This window comes from Mauremys mutica, chromosome 5, assembly GCF_020497125.1.
Source record: "Mauremys mutica isolate MM-2020 ecotype Southern chromosome 5, ASM2049712v1, whole genome shotgun sequence".
NCBI classification, from domain to species: Eukaryota; Metazoa; Chordata; order Testudines; family Geoemydidae; genus Mauremys; species Mauremys mutica.
The window spans coordinates 45766568-45781172 of record NC_059076.1 but is presented as its reverse complement, the minus strand read 5'-3'; the positions used below and the strand labels follow the sequence as shown (position 1 = coordinate 45781172).

At 41.2% G+C, this 14605-nt stretch overlaps 1 protein-coding gene across 5 annotated transcripts in view; it reads right to left on the bottom strand.

Moving 5' to 3' along the window:
- SPATA5 (spermatogenesis associated 5) overlaps nucleotides 1-14605 on the bottom strand; it is a 314315-nt gene that overhangs the window by 226878 nt on the left and 72832 nt on the right. For all 5 annotated transcript variants that reach the window (XM_045018603.1, XM_045018604.1, XM_045018601.1 and 2 more), the window contains exons 10-11: nucleotides 11113-11267; nucleotides 3352-3561 (exon numbers count right to left, since the gene is read on the bottom strand). In XM_045018603.1, the coding sequence (XP_044874538.1) occupies nucleotides 3352-3561; nucleotides 11113-11267 (365 nt within the window). The remainder of the gene's footprint in view (nucleotides 1-3351; nucleotides 3562-11112; nucleotides 11268-14605) is intronic.

Sequence of the window (14605 nt, the reverse complement as noted above, 5' to 3'; positions counted from 1 at the left end):
CAAGGAAGGTTACTGACACTGGTAATGACACAGCTATTCAAGGGCTCATATAAACCTCAAGGAGCAAGTGCACAGAGGGTCAAACACAGCCTAAGAGGGACCCTTGAACGTCACAATAGATCACAAAAGAAGACAGAGTGCAATGGAAAATTTGTTACCATATTATTTCCTTTAACTCTTACTCCAGGAAAATATCTTTGAACGGTGCCTCTTCTCTCGAATATTAACAGAGGCAGCTCAGACTTATCCTTATGGCTGCAGTATCTGGCTATGAACCTTCCATCCTCATGCCACACAAGTACTTCCAAAGATGTATGGAAACAATACATTATTTTTAATAGATTAAATATAACAAGCAATAACATGCTGTATTAGGTGCACAACCACAGTCAGCACTGCCACTAAGTGGTCAGGCAGGCAGGTCCTCTCCCAAGGCAGGTCTTCTCCCGTTGAAGCATAGTCCTGTCCTTCAACACCCACATCCCAAGGGTTTCCAGTCCACCCCTTCAGTAGAGGGGTTTTAAGGGTGGAGGGGTCCCTTGAGCAGTCACAGTCTTTTCCAGCCGGCTCCTCAAACTAGGTGAATGGTCTTGCTGTTGTATTGTCCTCTCGGAGCCCAGGGTCACCCTCTACACCAGGCTCTAGTCCGGGGCCCAGTGGTGGGCAGCTACACCCAACACTTTGGAGTTCTAAGCCATCCCCCACTGAACCACTTTCTACCCCAGTCTCCTTCAGCTTCCCAGAGTAGGTTACTCCCATCACGTTTCTGACCTGCACGCTCAGTCACATACCTCTCCTTTCTGGTTGCTATGGGGTCTTTGCTGTCAGACCTCAGGCAATCAGCTCCTGGGGAGCACTTCTTGTTCAGAGCAGCCGTCTGCTCCCTTTCGTTACCTGCCTCTGAACTGCTCTGCTCCCCTTTTTAAAGCCCTGCCTCCAGCTTGTGCAGGCTTTGCAGGTGTGTCCGGGCAGGGCCAACTGGACCCAGAGCTGTTCCTTAACCGCTTGCTCTCTAGTAGGGGGTTTATATACCCCATCAGACACACCTTGTTTAACTGTGTTAGCTATGTACACTGAAGAGGCCCAGGCACAGATATACAAAGCACTTTTGTCCAACAGGGGACACTGGAGGAGATATCAGTCTCAAAAAGGAAGTTATCGGTTAACAAATTTTCTGTTCTAGACTCAGACATCTCTCCCAGGGTGGGACATTTGGGACACAGTTAGCAGAAAGGAAGTAAAAAAAAAAAAATAAGTCAAACATTCTCCCTTCCCTAAAATAAGTCATATCAAGGCATATAATTAATTTGGTCATCACTGCTTGAGCACTTTCCTGACAAAAGGTGCTTCTGCAGAGAAAGGAAAGTCATGCCTATGGTGCTTTAAAAAGTGTTGATGGGTGACCAAGAGGTGGTTTACCATATTTCCTCTGTAGTGGCTGGTTCCATTTTTGCCCCTGAGGTGAATTTGGCACCAGCTGAGTGGGCTCTGATCCTTTCTGGAGTCAGTTTTATCTGTGGCTGAATGTGCTTCAGGGATACAACTACCTGATCCATCCAGATATAATAATTGGCTACTGATCACCCCTCAGGAAATGACTGATACAATGAAGTTTTGAATCTTTGCAAATGTTTACCATTTTGGTACAATTACAGCCAGATGTGTGTCTGTTTTACCTTTGGTTGAGCAATTCTCTGCATTGGAATCAAAGGCTCCTCTTGATTTCCAAGAACCGGTGGCTATGAATCCTTTCCAAAACTGTTCATTTCTGAATGGGTCTGTTTCTCTGGACAGGGTACTGATTGGCATGTTGTCTATTCATGGGTAAAGGTGCACAACGTGCAATCTGTGCCTGGCTGTGACTGCCACCAGCCACTTAAGAGGGTGCAGAGGGCAGATCAAAAGGAAGAGAGTCTTGTACAGGAATTGTGAGCTTGTATACGCAAACACTCTTTGCCTTTGTCACATGGAGGCTTTTGTTGGTCTGGAAGAAAATTCATCTAGATTTCCTTGGAAGCTTCTGCTCTAGATTTTTTTCCCTGTGTCAGAGTAATAGTCTTTTCCTGGATACCCTTGATGTTGGTATGCTGGCTTTGACAGCGATGGCTGACACCTCTGTGCCATCTCAGCAGCTAATTTATCTAATGCTTCTCCCAATAACTCCTCACCTGAAAGTTTGCATTTACAAGATATCGGTTTAAGATCAGTGATGCTATTCTGGTAGCCATCAAGTCAGAATCTATTGCTTGTCACAAATCACATCAAAGGATTAACCAAGACAGAACCTGAGATGTCTCATTCCAAGCAAGGATCATATCTATTGACAATGAGCCACTTTTTCCTCCGCAAAGCAGGCAAACTTACTAAATGTAAAAGCCATAGCTGAGGCTTTGGTCTATGGTGTTTTTTGGAAGAAAGTCCCCTTCTGAAGGTGTGACTATATATTTGACAGGTGGAGCCAACCTTAGGTTCCCAAATTTATGAAATTTCTTTGCTTTTATATAAACATTTTAGTTTAACATTTGATTTAATCAGATGTCCTCATCTGGATCTTATGATGCCCTCAAAGGACATTAATCGGAAAACACATATCTAATAATGCTTGAAAGGGGAGATTATTTTATTAATGAGTTCCTTGGTAAACTGCTGAATGACATCCTGTGATGGGTGGCGAGTTCTATGGGCCCATGGTACCTGGGCACCAGGAATATTCCTGGCCAGGGCCTGGCTCCAGCAATGTTTGAGGTTGGGTCTCTCCCTCGGTCCCACCTTCTGCCCCCAGGCGCTCCCTCCCCCACCCCTGCATCCCCAGGGTGATTTAAGATGGCCTGGGGCTCCCACCCACCACCGGCTTCCTGCCTGCTCGCTCCACATGGCTGCTGGCCCCTCCCTGCGGCCCCTGGGTAGGTGGGTGGGGGGATGTGTCTGTGTCTACATGCGCTGCTCCCGCCCCAAGCGCCCCTGTGGCCAACAGGAAGCTGTGGGGGCAGTGCCTGCGGGTAGCAGCATGCAGAGGCCCCCCAGCCCGCCCTGCCTATGAGCCCCAGGTAAGCGCAGCACCCCTCACCCCCTCCCACAGCCTGCACTCCATCCCTCCGCAACCCCTCCCATCCCCAAACTCCTTCCCAGAGCCTGCCCCCCAACCCACAACCCAGAGTCTGCACCCCTCACCCCCTCGTGCACTCCCACCCTCTGCCCCAGCCTGAATTCCACAACCGGGGGGGCACTAGCCCATGAGTAATGAATGTGGAGAGAAGCTGTGCAGCGGAAAGTTCATCCACAACACATTTGTATTGTCTGAAGCCATTTGCTATCCTGAGATTAAGAAAAAATAAAAAATAAATGACCTACCTTCACCGCCAAGAAGTTTAGGCCACTTTCATTGGCCAAAGCTTTCGCTATCATTGTTTTTGAGCATCCAGGAGGTCCATAAAGTAGTACTCCTTTGGGTGGCTGAATCCCCATTCGGATGAAGGATTCAGGATGCTTGAGGGGCCATTCCACCGCCTGCTTCAGTTTCAATTTGACAGTTTCCAGTCCTCCTATGTCTGACCAGAGTACCTACAAAGCAGAACATTTTGCTGAATCCACAGATTAGCACAGAATGGAGGGTTGTATAGAACCATGGCATCTATCTCCTTTTCAATAGGTTTATTTAATGAAGTTTTTTTAAAGTGCAGTAAGTTTTAAAGCCTTTTAAATTAAACAAGCAGCATCTCATAAATTATCAGTAAATAAAAAAGAGAAAATGGTGATTTACATAATGAAGGGGGGGGAATAAAATTTTATATATTGAGCATCTATTTCAAAGATGAACAATTCAATACTACCACCCACATAATCTGTAAACTCTGCAGGATCATTAGATAATTCTCATCATTTCAATTCCTGTTGTGTGGCATTTATATATCATTTGTAAAGTACTCTGGTATCCTTCTAGGGGAAAATTCTATATAAATGTAAGAAATTATTATTTCCGTCTAGCACACTAAAGAAATTTATACTAGGTGCAAGTAGTTACGTAGTAGGGACTACTAGCATGCATAAGTGTTTGAAGGATTGAAATGGTTTAAATCACTTTGCAACCATATTTATTCCACCTTGGACCTGTGCACTGGAGATTTAAACTAGTATGTTAAAAAATACTGGATGAGTATTTACATATTAAAGATTAAAATGTAAGGAGTAACTGAAGTTGGAGTTCCTCTGCTAAAGATGTGAGGCAGGTGCATCATGAGTAAAAGCACAGACACCAAGAAATGTATACTACTAAATATAATGGAGGCTATTCAAAATGGGCCCTACCTTTTCTTACAGAGTTGTGAAGACGACTGATAATTTTCCCCACCCTAGATAATTCTTTGTATTTTCTATGTTTGCAATAAGTGGTCTGCCATTATGCCCCCCTTTTTGGGGGGGTCAGCATCCATTCCACTCTGCTTTAGATATTAAATATATCAAGTCTCCACAATAAGAGACAATTGACTCAGATGACCTTATGTTTTGAGATGAGGTTCTCCCAAAATAGGTAGTCTTCAAAGACAGGCAACAGATTTACCGGCTATAAAATCTGGACTCCCCTCTTAAGATTCATCTGTGCTTGATGGAGGTAGACACAAGGATGGGGAAGCAGAAAAAACAAGGACTGTGGAGAAAGAGGTGCCTGACTGGGGGTGCTGGGGGAAGAGATTAATTCATTGGGGGACCTAGCATATATAGCGTTATTGCTGACCTAGAAAATTGTCCCCCTCCCAGGCTACTGTAATCAGGTGATCTCACTCAATTACATCGCCTTCCTAGAGCTATTTGTCTGATAACACTGGAAACTAAAAATGTAATGTTACTTCTGGGTAAAGCAATGTAGCCTGAGAACAAGCATCAGCAGGGTGCTTAAGAGGAATAAGCAAACCTAGAACAAATGAACAAATTCCAAATCAAATAAAATTGTCTATTTGGCTGTCTTATTTTAATATATGACAAAATAATATATATGTCTGAAAAAACAAAGAATATCCACACATGGGGCATCAACTAAAAAGTGAGCTGAGCTGAAAATGCTAATTGGAAAAGCAAGAAGCTGAGGATCTGCCGCCACCACAGCATGTAGACCATCATGCTAAGAACATCCATGGGAAAATGTTACAGGAGCCCTGAAAAAAATTCTAATTTTTATTTTTAATCATCAACTGCTTCTACTTTTTGAATCAATAAGTACCGTGGTTGAGTAAGGAAGCATAAAAATTCACACAACTGACAGCAACTGCCACTCAGAAAAGTACAGATGAACTAGCTAATGACAGAATTTTGCTATGGAAAAAAAAGTGAAGAGCAATATCAATTCAGAGAAAAGAGAGGATTGCTGTTTCTGATTCTAAGGAATCTAGTATGAGGGGTTAGGGCTTATGAACTGCCAAAGCAGCCTTCCAATTTTGTTAACTTGCCTTACCCCAACTTTTGCTACCTGCCAGTACTAAAACGTATTTCTAATGTGCTATTTCAGAGCAGTACTGTGAAAGAGCATTTTTGATTTTTTTCCATCATACAAACAGGCCTGAATGGACAAACATTAGCTAAATAGTAGTAAATGGGCTCACACAGCTACACATAGTTGTGCGTGTTGTTGCTTCTTATTTTGGTGGGGGGGGGGAGGGATATAACTGTTACTGAAGATAGTGAATGAAGCAGAAAATAGTAACTTGAGAAATTTTGAGGAATTGATTGCCATGCAATAAGAGTCTGACATATTTACAGAGTCTTAGTTAGCATGAAGCAAAGATACAAATTCTTAAGACCAGGTCTTAGTATGTCTCCTTAACTTTAACAGAAATAAATAAAAAATAATCTACAGTACAATGTTTTAGTAAAGAGACAGGAAAGATGTTTTCTGTAGCTTCTTAACACTGCTGGAAAACACTTTTCATAAAAGCCATATACATTACACGAAACAAAATTTATAAATTTCCAAATTAACTTGATAATGGAATAGTAACAGCGGCATACTTTTCCTAGGGAAGGAGAAGAGACAAATAGACTGCCTTAATTTTCAAAACCATATTATTTTATTATATTAATTCACGTATGTAAAAGATGGACTGGTTGTTCCAGCAGTAGTGTTCCAGTGGAACATGTTCTCTTTCTAGTGGAGAGAGCTGGACACAGGAGATTGTAAGAGAAACTATACGTGTCACGCAGAGGAAATAAACCTGTACAGTGGAATACGTTATCAGGAATTTACTAAAATTTTTAGAAGCAACAAGCAAAATGAGTTTTTTGGTAAATTTTTTGGAATTTACAAAAATTCAGAGAAAAAGACACATGACAAAAGTACCCTGAACCACTGTTCAAATAACTCTTCAAACTTGCTGTGCCTGATCTACTGCGGTATGCCATTTACCATCAAGACAAGGTGCACATGAAAAAGGAGAAATCAGAGAGGTAAAGGGCGGCCTTTGAGAAACACAGGTGTGGAAAAACCTGAAGACTCACTCTAGATAAGTTCCCTTTTGGAACCTGGTGCTAGGAAGGAAAGCTACTGTTTGATTCCTCAAAACTGCACTGTAAGGTACGTAGGTAGGAAGAAAGAGGAGTATCATGAGTTTTCATATGAACAAAGCATGCGGGGTTAAATGTTTAGCTAACTTGTTTATCTAGAATTTCTATAATGCAGGCTGTGATCAACCAGAGTCTATGACATTGAGACTGCTCCATTTGCTATTTTTTATTACTAGAGACTTTTCATAATCTGATTGGGCCTCAGCCTAACATTTAATTTTTTGGCACAGAATTCCCTCAGGAGTAAGCTCAGAGGGATAGTGATAGTGCGCTGCTGTGCAATATAGGACACCTAGGTTTCATTCCTGGCACTACATATTTAACTCTTCAAGTCAGTAGGACTGAAAACGTGATGCAGAACAGTAACTCCATAGACAGTTATGAAGCAATAAGTAATAAAGAAACAAAGCAGACATGCACCAAAGGACATCTCATCCAGAACTTCTTGGCAAGAAAGGTGTAAGTCTCAGTGTGCTGAATTAAAACAGGACAAAAAACAGGCAGGGAAAACCTTCAGAGAATTCTAAAAAACCCATAGAAGAGGGAGGAATGGCTACTATAGCAGAACTCCCCAAACCACTGAAGCACAGAACTAACTTCCTGATGTATAACATGCACCCCCGGTCTCCAAAGTCCCTGACACACAAGAGCTGTCTTCCAAAGAGGTTACATGTAATGAAGTTCAAGAGAAGTTCCATTAAAATGAAGGAGTACAGGACACTTGCAGTCATCATACAAACATTTTGCATTCTCCCCATTCACAAACACACTGCGTAGCACTCACTACATACATGGAGTGCCAAGAGAATGCAAATATATATAGTACACCAGGAAGTAGACTGTAATGTGCCACCTCTACACCTGGACAAGCCTTTCCTCTTCTGTCCTCCAAACAAGCTCACTATCCATTAAGTCCCTCTCCAAACTCACTTAATCTGACTGCTTTCCCCATCAATAAATTGAGTATGTTTTGAACAAAAAAAACGTAAGTATTGCATCCGATAGCCTTCATCATTCAAATAATGCAGCTGATTGATTCTGCTCTTAGAAGTTAAGGTAAATGTGTTGTATACTGTGCAACAAGTAAAATGACATAGGCACAACCAGAGCAACTCAGATTAATAGAATACTACATATAATGACCCTCCTATAATTCTCTCTGAAATTTAAGATTAAAAAATTTAGAGCTAATTAGGACAATAAAAACCTCCCACTCACTGCCCTGCTCAAAATGGTGCAGATCCTGCATATTTTGACTAACTTCTCTGCAGACTTCATGCTAAAACAGAGAATTATTTGTCTTGAGTGGTAGAAAGAGGACATTACACTTTCAGGAAAATACAAGGGTAGCAAAGAGAGAATGGTATCGGCACATAACCAAAGCAGGAATGAGCCTTTTATCAAATTGCCTTTATTCATGGTTTAAAATATGGTTTGTTACCCCATCTTTGCTATGTCTTTTCTCATTTGCTTTACATAGGGCTACTTTAAACAGCCCTAACATGGAAAACAGCCAATTTTAAACTGAAAAATATTAACTTAACATAATGAAGGTGTCGCTCAGTTTTCTTAAGGCTGTATTTGATTTTACTGCTAACTCACTATATAGCCCAAAAGTTGCATCAATGCACGTGTTTGACTCTTGTAATAATATATCTCTCCCCTCCCACCCCCCCACCCCCCCCGCAAAATGAACAGTTAATAAAGTAATACAGTTCATACCCAAGCTATTATCTCCTATTGGAAAGTTTCCTGTGGTTGGTCATTTATATCATGCTTTAATGTATTTTTAGCCAGAGGTTTTTAGATGACAAACAGAATTAAAGTCAAACTTTGAAACGCTTTTCAAAAAAATGAATTTAATCCCTTATTTATCAAAAAAGTCACACACATGATTACCTGTCTACACAGATAGCCTTTTTTTTGGGGCGGGGGGGGTGGTAGAAGAAGCCTATCCTCACAGAAACAAGCAGGTGAAAGTACCTGAAGATTAATCACTCTCAGATAACTAAACATGCTGCAACATTAGCACATGCACTAGCCAGAAAAAAGAGAACTGAAGTTACAGGACTCCAATTGCAGGAATCAACTACTTCTCATTAAGCCAATTTGGTTTCCGTTAGGGGTTTTTTGTTTAAACCATAATTTTTACAATACAATATGAACATAATAAGCTTAGTGCAAGAAAGCACTTTCCACTGGTGTAAATTACTGCAGAGCGCATAAGTAACATATCACAGTGCACCGTGGCCTCGAGCCAGCTAATAAAGTGCTGGATGGAAAAATGGCCCCAGTCCATGAACTGTAAATATTGTATTGAAAGGAGGTGAAGGGAGAATAAAAAGAATAACTTATTGTATTTATAACTAATGTTGGTTCCAGTTCTTGTGATGAGCAAATAATTCCAGGTTTCCCAACAGATGTTCCAAGACCGGACAATCATACATCATGACCCCAAATAGTGAAGTATGCTAGGGCATAAATAGTCTATAATATTGCTGGCACAAGATCATGGGCCCCAAATGACTCTGCGAGTGCACCCATTTAGTTGCTAAACTACCTGGTTTGCACTCACAGTCAAGTACTTACGCATCCAAACAGGTGCAAGTGTAAGTGCAATTAATTGGACATGCAATTTTTCATCCTCTTTAATTGCAAGAGCAAGACTGTGCTTGCAATATTAGATTGAGATCCAGCTAAAAATCAGAACCTAAGTTTCAAAAGTATTACATAATATTGCACGCACAAGGAGTCCCAATAAAGTCAAATGAAGTTAAGCATGTGCTTAAGTCTGGACAGAACGAGGCCTATATCTGTAAAAGCCCAACTCCTGCTAGTGGACAACACTTTGTGTGTACTCATTTCAATAAAGAAATGTTTTTAAATAGCAATCTGATTACTAAGGTTGTGGAAAAAGGGACTGAGACATAAGAAGAAAGGCACTGAGAATAACAACAATTTAGACTCTAGTGGTTGGCCACTAGCTTGGGACACAGGAGACCTGGGTTCAATTCCCTGTTATGCCACTGACTTCCTTTGTGACCTTGGGCACATCATCTACTCCGTCTCTGTGCTTCAGTTATCCAGCTGTAAAATGGGTATAATAGTACCTCCTGACTGCACAGTATTATGAAGATAAATACAGTCTGAGGCATTCAGATATTAGTATGGTAACAGGAGCTATTTAAGTATACGTAAGTGAAATAGACAGGGCCAGATTCTACTCTTGATTTCAGACGTATTAATCCTGAATATCTCTAGTATAAATCCAGAGTAATTCCACTGACTTCAATAGCATAACAAAGAGAGGTTTGGCCCAGAGTGCAAAATACACGAACAGGCTACTAAATAAAGTGTACCATTCACTCTTCTGATTTCTTAGTCCCATAGTTTGGGAATAACCACCTACTATGTGATTGAATTCCTACTTTGTGAAATGATGCTTAATAACTTTCTTCTAGTTTATTATTTTTTGACTTGGCATTGATTTATATGCCCCCCTTTTGTGATTTTCTAGAATTTTCTTAATATAAGCACAAATATTTATTTTGCCAATATTAACAAGATAGAAAGGTAGGATGCACACCCCCTTCTGTTTATCTGTCCATTAACACAGCACCTTCCCCTAGAAGCAAGGTGGACAAGTTAATGCCTACAAATATTTTGATTATTAGAGTTAAGTAATTTGGTTTGGGGGGTTTTGGTTTGGTTTTTTAGGCATATGTTGTTTGTCTCAAATAACAAAGGGCTTATTAGAACATTGTACAATAGACTTATCTGGTTATCTCAGCAGACTGTAAGCCTTTCAAAGCCAAGGATCTTCTCTTTTCAACTTAAGTTGAAAAAATTGTGACAGAAGGCGGTAAATGTATATCTTTTCCAAAAAGTTTAAATGAACGAGTAGCATATTCACACACAATTGTGGCAGCAAAGAGATCACTTCGGAAGTGATCACTACTGACCAGTAAGGACTCACACAGGAGGTCAAATTCTTCTCTTAATTAAACCTCTGCAATCTCGCTGAAGCCAATGAGATTGCAGAAGTATGACTGTCGGCAGAATTTGTCCCTATGCTTTCAGTGATTCATCTCTTGTTGACCTAGACAATTTATCAGCTATGCTTCATACAGTCACACAAACCTTTTCATAACCTTGTTTCAATATATTTTGCTGGCAAATGTCAATGCTTTGTTTCTAATTGAACTGGTTGCTGGAACACTAGTGGCTCCGATGTACAGACCTATTCAGTGCCTGTTTTAAGCTTAAATTTTTAGGCTTTTAATCAATTAACCTATTCAGATCTTGAGAACAGAGCATACAGTCAACAAGAAACACATGTCTTCCGGCAGTGCCTACTTTTCATACTGAACAACAAACGCCAACCAAAAAAAAAAAATCTGGCATGTCAAAAAAAAAAAAATGATGATGATGCATAACATTTATTGGAGACCTCTATTTTCTAAAATGAACCTTTGCAGACAGGGCTCTTCGAAGTCTCACTATGACTTTACAGCATTTAGCTTTAACAATGTTTCTAGTGTTCTCTGGAACATGACTTACTTTTGGCACATCAATAGCCACCTCCCTCATGGCGCTGGGCCTGACATCATTCATCCCCTGCAGGAAGTCATTGAGAGTAATCATCACTGACCCAGCCACCTCACTGTCTAACAGGTTAGCTTGTTCTCCCAGTGCTCTCCGCAAAGCACACAAACCTACAAAGAAAACCAAACACATGTTGACTTCATCCTGTTTCCCACAAATACAGAACGTACAACACATACATGCACAAAAGATTGAAGCATTGGCAAGGAAATGATCTTTAAACAGAACGTCCCAACATCAAGCTCTGGCTAGTTCAAAGAACACAGCAGATATTTCTGATGAAGGGAAAAGGGGATTTTATGACCACATATACACATAGAACAGATCAGCTTCAAGAGAGAGAATGAAATAGCCATAATTCCCAGGAAAACCATTATAGGGTGCATAGGGGAGGTGACAAGAAAAACTAGTTGAGGTCATTTTTATAGCCACTTTTTTATGAGGAAAAAAATACAAATATCTAGCACAGGATCCACTAATTAATGTAAGAGTGGCAGTCTTGTCCGGTCTCCTGCCAATGCACAATTGGGCCCCAAGCGCTCTCTTTGCCTAATCTACTTTAATAGGATTTAAAGTGATGAGATTTTTGCTGCTTTCACTGTCTAAAAAAAACTTCAGCATAAGGTTTTTCTTCATGTTCAACCCATTTTCCAAATAATTCTTCCTATTGTCTTGAACTCAGGGGCAGCTCCAGGCACCAGTGCAGCAAGTGCGTGCCTAGGACGGCAAGCCGGGGGGTAGGGAGCCGGCCTGCCGGTCGTCATCAGGGCGGCAGTCAGGGAGCCTTCGGCGGCATTTCTGCGGGAGGTCCGCCGGTCCCGTAGATTCGGCGGCAATTCAGCAGCGGATATGCCGATGCCACAGGACTAGCAGATCACCCGCAGAACCGCCACCGAATCCACAGGACTGGCGGACCGCCTGCAGAAACGCCACCGAAAGCTCCCTGACTGCTGTGCTTGGGGCGGCAAAAAACAGAGCCGTCCCTGCTTCAACTACCATGAATAATGCCTCTCCCTCCACCGAGTTCCTACCTTTCAAACAAACACTTACAGCTTCCCTGCTTTCCCTCTGTTAGCCAAACCATTCATACAAAATTCCTACTGTCTTTCCCTATAACTCAGGCCCTCAGCTCTGTTTTTCCCCCTTTTCTGATTTATCAATATCTTTCTGGGTACAGAAGCAGCCAGGGGGGCATGGATCAGGCTTCACGTCCCACTCCCCATCAGTAACTGGCCCAGGCCAAGGAAGCCAATGATCTAAATTTGGTGATGAATCCTGGTCATGTGCTACCCGAGTAGGGGCGGCTCTAGACATTCTGCTGCCCCAAGCAGGGCGGCATGCCGCAGGGGGCGCTCTGCCGGTCACTGGAAGGGCGGCAGGCAGCTCCGGTGGACCTCCCGCAGGACCAGCGGACCCTCCGCAGGCACGCCTGCGGGAGGTCCACCGGAGCTGCCTGCCGCCCTTCCGGTGACCGGCAGAGCGCCCCCTGCGGCATGCCGCCCCAAGCACGCACTTGGCGTGCTGGGGCCTGGAGCCGCCCCTGTACCCGAGGCATGCTGCGCATATGCTAAGAAGTAGTAGTACCCAAAACTAAACACTATTCTATATGGGAGCCCATACAGAGAAGAGGGACTGTCAACTCCTTTTCCTGTGAAGTGATAACTGACACTATGCTGCTCAAAAGCACCTTAGCTTTCCTTCCCCTTCAGTTGGTTTCTTTCAAGGTTTACTCCCATTTTGTTCTTTCTGCCTCTATTTCCAAACTTGCTTTTGATACTATAAATTTTACTGTATTAAAATAAATATTGAATGTAATAGAATTTAACTGATGTAGCTTACAAAAATATGTGGTACCAGTTTGACATAAATGAGCAATGCAAACAGAGACAAATATTTTATTGTCGGGTTTTTTTTCTATGCTTAACTGAACAAAATGTCAATTAATGCTGCAAGAAAGCACAATAATAAGGGATACGCTGTTTCTGAAATAAATATGGCCTTACTATCAGAGGATTACTGTATATTTTCTATGGGAGCACTTATGAACTTGGACATACAAGATTTCTGACAATTACAGGAATTCTAAATTTCCTACAATATATGCAATGTGTGAATAGATGTAATATCTCCCCTGTGGATCAGTACAGCTGGTGTATCTCCATAAACTGCCAATTATTACAGAGCATGAACACCTGCGTTCAATACACAAGCCTTTTAATACAATAAAAAAAATGTTTGTAGTTCAGGTTTTACCCAAATGTGGAACATTTAGAACTAACAGGATACATAAATAAAAACATTCCATGAGGTCAAATAGGAAATTGCAAAGCTAGTTGCCAGAAGAGAAGTGAAAAATGCTACTGACTCACTTCAACATCACTAAAAAGGATTTCAGAAGGGTTTTTTGTTTGTGTTTGTTTCCTTTTCCTTTTTCTCTCTCCTATTATTATTTTTAAAAAGAACTATTACATAACAGGACATCATTTCAAATCACACGAATCTGTAATTTCACAGCCACATGCGCAAGCAAAAAACCACCACCACCAAATAGGTTAAATCACACTATGTGATCGCAGTTATACGATTGATGAGTCTTTGTTTTAGTTTTTTAATCCTGTTTTGCATTTGATCCTAAGTATTTATTATGACTATTTGCAAGAGATCAGTGATTTAAAATAAATGAATATATCACGGCTTTAAAGGAAGTTACGTCATAAGAGAAAGGAAATAATTGATCCAGATCTCTGTTCTTCATTTATAAGTATCCCTTCCATCAGCTACACATTTTACCACAAAAGCCCATTTGATGAAGTTTGTAACTATATCATGGCTATCTTCTTCATTTTTAAAGGGATAACTCATTTTTTAGTCATAAAAACAAAAAAAATGTCCAAAGGGGACACCATTCTTCTGTACGGCCACTGCCAGTGTAAACAGCCTCTGCCCGTGCTGTTAACTGTATCAGAGTGAAGTTTCAGTGATCAGTAGTGTGTGCAATGCAGCAGCTCTGATCCAGAACAGGGATAAAAAGGTCACAGCTCTCCAAACAAAGCCTGAATTCATTAAAGCATGTGTGTGTACCTGCCAATACACAGGTCAGTATTTAATTGAAACAATGTTTTACATTTAAACAATAAAACAGATTGAAAATGAGAGCATTATTGTTCCTGTTTCCTCTTGTTATCATAATCATTCTTTCCTGCCCTTCCCACTGACTCCTGCCCAAAGGGAGGAGAGGGAGAAAGAGACTTATTAACAAGGGAAGAATACAGCCAATGGCCTTCCAGGAGGGGAAAAAGCACATCCCAACTTTAAATACATGTTTTCCATGGCTCAATGTAAGGAAATCTAAGGTAATACACAATATACACTGCTAGAAATTTTTTGCAAAATACCCCCACAGTGGTATCTGCAAGTTTCTTGCTATGGAGATATAAAATTTTGAGCT